Consider the following 8,026-nt stretch of genomic DNA (forward strand, 5'->3'; position numbering starts at 1 on the left):
GGGTATAAATAGGTTTACAGCATATGTGATTTTCCCACTGTACTCCCAGAAATGTTGAATTTGTTCCGCTGTATTGACATGTTGTTGGGCTCCATCCTATGACGTTCGTTTTCCCGGTCTGTTCATCGCACGCGCACTCTTTAAACACCCATCAGAACGCCGTTTATGTGTTTACATTACAACAGGAAGCTGCGTTCTCCGAGAGAAACCTAGGTGTGTTAAACCGCTTTCTCTTAATCCCTTAAACAGCATAAAGAAATCAGCATTCTTGTTTACATGAAGTTTCAGAATGCTGCTTTCTGCTAAAACCCTGGAATAAACCGTTTTCTTAAGTGCATGTAAATGTGGTCATTGTTTCCTGCACTACCTTTCAGTTGCACTGTAACACCACTACTAAATCGGCAGCGCAAAACACACAGCGTGACCAGTATAGTCTGATTCCCAAACAAATGTCATTCATTTCATCATGTCCGACTCCAAATGAAGAAACATGAACTAATCCTGTTATTTGTATTGCGTTAAACCTAGATAATAAATATCTCAAGTTCACACATAACTTTGGCAGCCCTAAAAATACATATTGTAAAATATTTTTTACCTCTCTCAAATTTTCTGTGGACCCCCTAGCACCCCCCTGAGGTTCCATGGACCCCAGTTTGAAAAGCCCTAACGTTAAGGCATTGTCAAAAAAATAAAAAATACATGTGCATCATTGCATAAATTAATGGTAATTTAAAACCGAGGCCACTAATGACTGCTTTCGGCCTATGACTATTCCCAGTAAAAGACGATAATTGTCTGATCTTGTCTGAAGCATTTCGATTTTGGCAAACGCCTAAACACAGGGGACAGAGCACTTTCAGAATGCATGGTGATTCACTGACAGCCATAAACAAACCTGAATCTACACTGTGTTCTTGGTGGCATTTTAAAACTTGACATAAATAGTTTTAAATATGTCATAAAAGACTAGAATGTTATATTTAGAGTTGAATTTAATATGTTAAATCTAGCTCAAGTAGCCATAACTTGTTTGCTGGATGTAAAACATCCATTAGCGTTTGAATGCCAACTCTCTAAATGGGACATTTTTCAAATTCCTTTATTCCCCTAAACGCATGGCACAGAAACCCAAACATTTTTGCATTCGTTTTTGCACATGCCATCCTGTGAATTTCTGAATGACCCTTGACTTAAACATCATGTCATGCATGTAGAGAAAAGCAAAAGTATTTTTCATTTATGCATTCAAATTACAAGACATGGCTTGTCTTGATGGCATTCCTGTATGCTTCGGGTGTGCCTTCTCTAACTCAGTGGGTGTATTAGAGCAAGATATGCAATAGACACCTGCCAGCATGAGATGAGACAGTTCCCTTCTTACATGTGATGACTTGACACATCCAAATGGAAACACGCAGAACTCTGAAGTAATGTGACCACTGGAAACTTTCTGCATGAGTCTGTCCAAACAGTAAGGTTATTTTTGACTTAATCATAGTTTGGTCAGCTATACTTAGACTTCTTGGGTTTTGTGCTTTTGCACTGAGTGCTTTATACCTTCGTGCAAAGCTTACATGTGACCCTGCTCTAACTCACCAGCCTGTAATTTTCAGATGAACCCAAACACCTTAATGGACTGGTTCAGGTGCGTTTGAATGCAGTTGGATAGAGCTCACAGTAGTTTGAATGAGTTGAAGTAGACCTCCAGGTGCAGAATTCAGCACTAGTCACATATCAGGGTTCCGGACATTTAAAAAAAAAATTAGGTTTATGAGCTTTATGATTCTGAGTCATTTTGGCAAGCATATGCAGTAAACCATACAGCTTACGTTTATTCAACAGCTGACTTCCTTCTATAACACATCCTGCTCTGAAACTGAGATTCATTGTTGTTGATCTACATTCTAAATGCATAGAGATCTGTTCACAAGTGCCTAACTTTGACACACACAGCTTCAGCATCCACGTATACGTGATGTTATCAACTTTCAAAGCCCGCAGAACTCCATGAAGTGGCCTAGATTGCCTCATGTTGTCAAATATTCATCTCTCTATCAATCTCACCTCTTCTGCGCTCTTCCTCAGCGCTTTCTCGCGTTCATACTGCGTGATGATCTGCTCGTTGTCCTCCTTCAGCAGTTCCAACTCCACCTCGTGCTCCTGGTTCTCCGCGAACACCGAGTCCAAGTTCTCCAGCACCGCCACGACAAGCGGCATAAGTTCCTTGACCACGTCCTCGTCGTATTTGAGTATCATCCGCTCGAACTCGCGGTAGATGGAACTCGCCAAGCCGGACACCCGCTCGGACATCATCGCCGAGGTTCCCGGGTCCTCCTGGTAAAGGACGCCGTCCTCTAACTCCATGTTTACTTCGTTTTTTTCCGTTGCTCGGCTCGTCTCGAGCTCTTTATAAAGCGCGCACGCTGGCTGTCTTTACTTTAAGAAGCTCGCGCGCTAGCCCACAGTCAGGCAACTGTCGAGATCACTATTTACCTCGCGACGTTTAGTGTTGGACTACATTTACGAGTAAATTTGAACAAATAACTTAAAATGAAAGCAAATCTGTTAAACTGCCGAGTTACCCCGTCCCGGTTCTCGGGGGATAGTCATTTGACAGGGAAAATCTACTCCAAACAGCAGTTGTTGTGAAGTACAGTCCCGACAGCAGGAGAGAGTTGTGGATCTGACCGTCACGTGATGACGTCACGCTCTAAAAGCAAGATGGGCGGGAACAGTAGTCCTGATTATTGACGCCTACTTACTGTCCTGTATGCTTTTGGTTTGATATTATGGCATTTGCTTTTCTCGCTGCTGGCGTTTAAATATATGCATATGACATTTGCCATTATACCATAATTAACGTAATCCTTTCTGCCAGGAGTCAACAAGTGATCAGTTCCTACTTTTTTATTTTTTTTACATGAACAACTGCTTTATATGTAGTGTAAATATATATATATATATATATATATATATATATATATATATATATATATATATATATATATATATATATATCAAATATTTAAAATTATTATATTTTTATTATATTTAATCATATAATTTATTTTTATTGGTGTGTATAAATTTCTCTATGCTAAACATCTACAGTGGGATCAATAAATTTAAAGGTGCTGTAAGCAATTTTTTTCATGGAAAAGTATGAACAAAAATTTCACACTCCCTTAAATATATTAATGAAAAAAGAGATATCTCTTGAGATGCCCTGAGATATCTCACCGGTATCTGTGACAGCTGTAGACTTTGTAAACAGCAAACAAAAATGTGTCAGCATTTTTTCTCCTACTTGAAGTGGATTATTGAGGCTATGATTCATAATGTTTGTCGGTTGAGGGCGCTATTGTGCCACTGTTGAATTTGACAGCCACAGGAACAAACAATGTTGCTCTTTTGCTTGGTTTTGGTCTCAAAATTATCTTTGGCGGGCGGAGTTTTGGAATGAAGGGGCGTGGCTAATTCAAGGTCTCAATCATGTAAAAGCTTAAGAACGCTAAAATCGCTTACAGCAGCATTTCTCAACTGGTGGGTCGTGCCCCAAAAGTGGGTCACAGATCTATTCGGACTGGGTCATGGACAGCAGGGAAAGAATAATGCCATGGTTCTCCCTTGAAGATTTTTCGGTGGCCGCCCAAGTGGTAGCCTATTTAGGACTGCCGAGGCAAATTTAATGATAATCTCTCATTCAGATAATGTCTTCTCATCTGCATTGCGATATTTTTGCGGCGCGATTAGAGTTCTCGTGCGAGTGTAATGAAACCAGCTCGCACTTTGCAGGAGAAGCAATCTATCTACAAGAGTCTGCAGTTGCGTGTAATTGTGTTTATTCCATTGTTTTACTTTGTTGTAGAGTAGTATTCGTTGCTAGACTTGTGCTGTTTGTTTACTGTCTTGAACTCGCGTCACATTAAACGTGTGCATGTGCTACATTGTTTTGACTTGTCCCAGGGTATTCACTGCTAGATTTAGAGTTGGTTGTCCAGTGTGTAAAACTATCTTTGTTTTTAATGTCTATAAACAGTGCTTCACTTGTTTTAGAGTACTATTTATTGCTAAAGTGTAGCATAATTTATTTGCGATGTACTGAAGTGGCGTTTGTTCCCCCTTAGTTTCGGTTGCCCACGTGACTAGCTTTGTTGCGCTAAGTAGCATTAAGGCGTGTCCTGCTTTTATCACTGTACGGCTCATTAGCAGTGTGTATATATTTGACATGAATGCTTACGCGGAAGTGGTAGCCCTCATGTGAAGACCTACTTGTGTAAAGACCAGCGAGTCTACCTGTGTGAGTCCACTGAGCAAGGACATGACAAGGCGCCACTCACCATAGCACTTAAGTATCTTTTAATTGTATCTATTTTCTTATTTTCCTTCTACATACTAACTTGTCTACTTCACGAATAACACATGCCTTCAAGCACATCCCTGTTATCTGTTACAGACAGTTTACACAATATAAACGCAAGACAAAACGCAACCCACACAACCTACGGCCACTTTGCACTTCAGCACCTGCTCCGCTCTCTTTCTCAGTGGGATTCTGGAATTGCCAGTCAGCTGTGAACAAAGCTGACTTCATTCCAGCCTTTGCCACGCAGTCCACCCTCAGCATCCTGGCACTGACAGAAACATGGAAATGTCCAGAGGATACAGCAACACCTGCTGCTCTCTCCAACAACTTCTCCTTCTCTCACACCCCTCCACACACTGGTAGAGGACTTTTTCAACATACTCTTCTCTATGTAACAATACTTCTTTTGAAGTCCATGCTATTACTACAATGCAACCCACAAAAATACATGTTGTTGTCATCTATCACCCTCCAGGTCAGCTGGCAAACTTTCTCGAGGAGTTGGATGTCCTACTGTCCTCCTTCCCGTAGGATGGTAGGCCACTTGTGGTTCTTGATGATTTCAGCATACACCAAGACAAGCCTCAGGCCACTGAACTTCATGCTCTTCTGGCCTCATTTGACTTGGAAAGACTAAGCACTACAGCAACTCACAGATCGGGCAACCAGCTGGACCTCATTTTTACACGTAACTGTACCAACTCAAATATTCTTGTTACTCCTTTACATGTCTCTGATCACTACTCCGTTCAATTGAACATGACTCTCCCATTTACATTAAAACAGACTCCGCCTTTGGTTTCCTTTCGCCGTAACCTCCGTTCACTTTCATCCTCAGTCTTCCCACACAAAATGTATTTTCCACCCTGGATGTAAACACTACCACAGACACACTAAGCTCTGCTTTAACAACCTGCCTAGACAGCATCTGTCCTCTCTCCTCTAGGTCAGCACGTACTACACCACCCAGCCCCTGGCACTCTGACGTCCTTCATGAACATTGGACTGACCTCAGGGCAGCTGAGAAGAGGTGGCGGAAATCTAAAGATCCAGCAGATCTAGGTAAATATCAGTCTCTGCTTGCAACTGTTTCAGATAATGTTAAATCTGCAAAAACTTCCTATTACCAGAACAAGATCAACAGCACCACAGACACTCGCAGCTTGTTTAGAACATTCAACACACTTCTCTGTCCTCCACCTCCAACACCTGACACATCACTGACAGCAGATGTCTTCGCCACATTTTTACTAATAAGGTTACAACCATCAGCAATACATTCTCAGCACCACACCCTGTCAAACACCCGTCTCCTGTATGCAACACTTCTGTCTCTCTGTTCTCTCCTCTGACACTGAGGTCTCTAAACTCCTCCTCTCCAACCAACCCACCACCTGTTCCCTTGATCCCATTCCTTCTCACCTTCTCCAGGCCATCTCTCCGTCCATCCTACCTGCACTCACACACATAATTAACACACCTCTACTTACAGGCACTTTTCCCACTACATTTAACTGGCTCAAGTAACCCCGCTGCTGAAAAAACCTGCACTTAATCTCACACAAATAGAACACTTCAGACCAGTCTCTCTCATCCCATTCATGGCAAAAACACTTGAAAGGGCAATTTTCAATCAAATCTCTGCCTATCTCTCACAGAACAAGCTGCTAGATGACAATTAGTCAGGCTTCAAAAGTGGACACTGCACTGAGACTGCCCTGCTGTCTGTCACTGAGTCACTGAGATGGGCAAAAGCTGAATCCAGATCATCCGTCCTGATTCTGCTGGACCTTTCTCCAGCCTTTGACACAGTCAACCATCAGATCTTACTCCCCACCCTCTCTTCGTTGGGCATCACAGGAACTGTGCTTTGACTGGTTTAATTCCTATCTCTCAGGTAGGTCCTTCAAGGTAGCCTGGAGAGGTGAGGTGTCCAAGCCACATCAGCTACTTACTGGGGTACCTCAGGGTTCAGTGCTCAGGCCACTTCTCTTCCCTATATACACAACATCACTGGGACTTATCATTCAGGCACATGGTTTCTCTTACCACTGCTATGCCGATGACATGCAGCTCTACTTGTCTTTCTAGCTCAATGACACCACAGTGACTGCTCGAATCTCTGCCTATTTGGCAGACATCTCGGCCTGGATGAAGGAACACCACCTGCAACTTAACCTAGCCAAGACCAAACTCATCTTTCCAGCCAACCCTGCTGTTGAACACAACATCACCATAGAGTTGGGTTCAACTACAGTAACGCCTTCCAAAACGGTCAGAAATCTAGGGGTAACTATCGATAACAAACTAAATTTCACAGACCACATCTCAAAGACCGCAAGATCATGTAGATTTACACTCTACAATATCAGGAAGACCCTTCCTCTCTGAACATGCCACACAACATCTTGTTCAGTCACTTTTCATAACTAGACTAGACTACTGTAACTCTCTCATTGCAGGCCTCCCTGCATGTGCAATTAAACCAAATGATAGATTTGATTTGTTCTTAAAATGCTTAAAACCTCTAATAAAATCTCTTTGTAGGTCTGTAGACATAAACATTTTAGAGGATTAAAATGTTCTTTTGATAGTTGATTCAGTGACTAACTCATTTCACACAAGGCACTCATTTGTCACCAACTTCTGGCATTACCAGAAATGGTCACTGAATGAATAATTAAATGGATCGGAAGGAATTTTGGTGAATGTACTCAAAACACTCGAGCCACTTGTATAAATTTAAATCCCATATTGCACAAACACAGAGTAAAAAATAAAATTGTGCACATGCACAATTGTCATTATTGTAATTGATTAAATAATTTATTGAGGACCAGCTTGTGCTCAGTCTTTTATTGTCATGTGTGAAACAGAAGCAAGTGCTCCACAAGATGCCCTTTATTTTTGCAGCTAATTTAGCAAAATTTTGCAATTAATTTTAAATACTTGAATCTTTAAAATACTACACATACAAGTATATAATACTTGTATATTAATATAACATACTTACACCGATCAGCCACAACATTAAAACCACCTGCCTAAAATTGTGTAGGTCCCCCTCGTGCCGCCAAAACAGCGCCCGCATCTCAGAATAGCATTCTTAGATGATATTCTTCTCACCACAATTGTACAAATTGGTTATCTGAGTTACCGTAGACTTTGTCAGTTCGATCCAGTCTGGCCATTCTCTGTTGACCTCTCTCATCATCATGGCGTTTCCACCCACTGGATGTTTTTTGTTTTTGGCACCATTCTAAGTAAATTCTAGAGACTGTTGTGTGTGAAAATCCCAGGAGATCAGCAGTTACAGAAATACTCAAACCATTGTTGGTGCCAGATGGGCTGGTTTGAGTATTTCTGTAACTGCTGATCTACTGGGATTTTCACACACAGCGGCGGTTCTGTGGACAGAAATGCCTTTTTTTTTTTTTTCTTCTCCCCTTTTCTCCACAATTTGGAATGCACAATTCCCAGTGCGCTCCAAGTCCTCATGGTAGTGTAGTGACTTGCCTCAATCCGGATGGCGGAGGACGAATCTCAGTTGCCTCTGCGTCTGAGACCGTCAATCCACACATCTTATCACATGGCTTGTTGAGCACATTACCACGGAGACGTAGCATGTGTGGAGGCCCACGCTATTCTCTGGCATCC

General features: G+C 41.8%; 1 protein-coding gene across 3 annotated transcripts in view; it reads right to left on the reverse strand.

The window, feature by feature from the left end:
• Positions 1-2,703, reverse strand: part of LOC127427068 (C-Jun-amino-terminal kinase-interacting protein 4-like) — an 84,881-nt gene extending 82,178 nt beyond the window's left edge. For 2 of the 3 annotated variants that reach the window (XM_051674411.1, XM_051674410.1), the window contains exon 1: positions 2,068-2,702. In XM_051674411.1, the coding sequence (XP_051530371.1) occupies positions 2,068-2,367 (300 nt within the window). In that variant the 5' untranslated portion in view covers positions 2,368-2,702. Of the gene's footprint in view, positions 1-2,067 lie in introns of all 3 variants that reach the window. The other variant, XM_051674409.1, reaches the window with a different exon arrangement.
• Positions 2,704-8,026: the final 5,323 nt, after the last annotated feature.

This window comes from Myxocyprinus asiaticus, chromosome 36 (genome assembly GCF_019703515.2).
Source record: "Myxocyprinus asiaticus isolate MX2 ecotype Aquarium Trade chromosome 36, UBuf_Myxa_2, whole genome shotgun sequence".
In the NCBI taxonomy this organism is placed as follows: Eukaryota; Metazoa; Chordata; class Actinopteri; order Cypriniformes; family Catostomidae; genus Myxocyprinus; species Myxocyprinus asiaticus.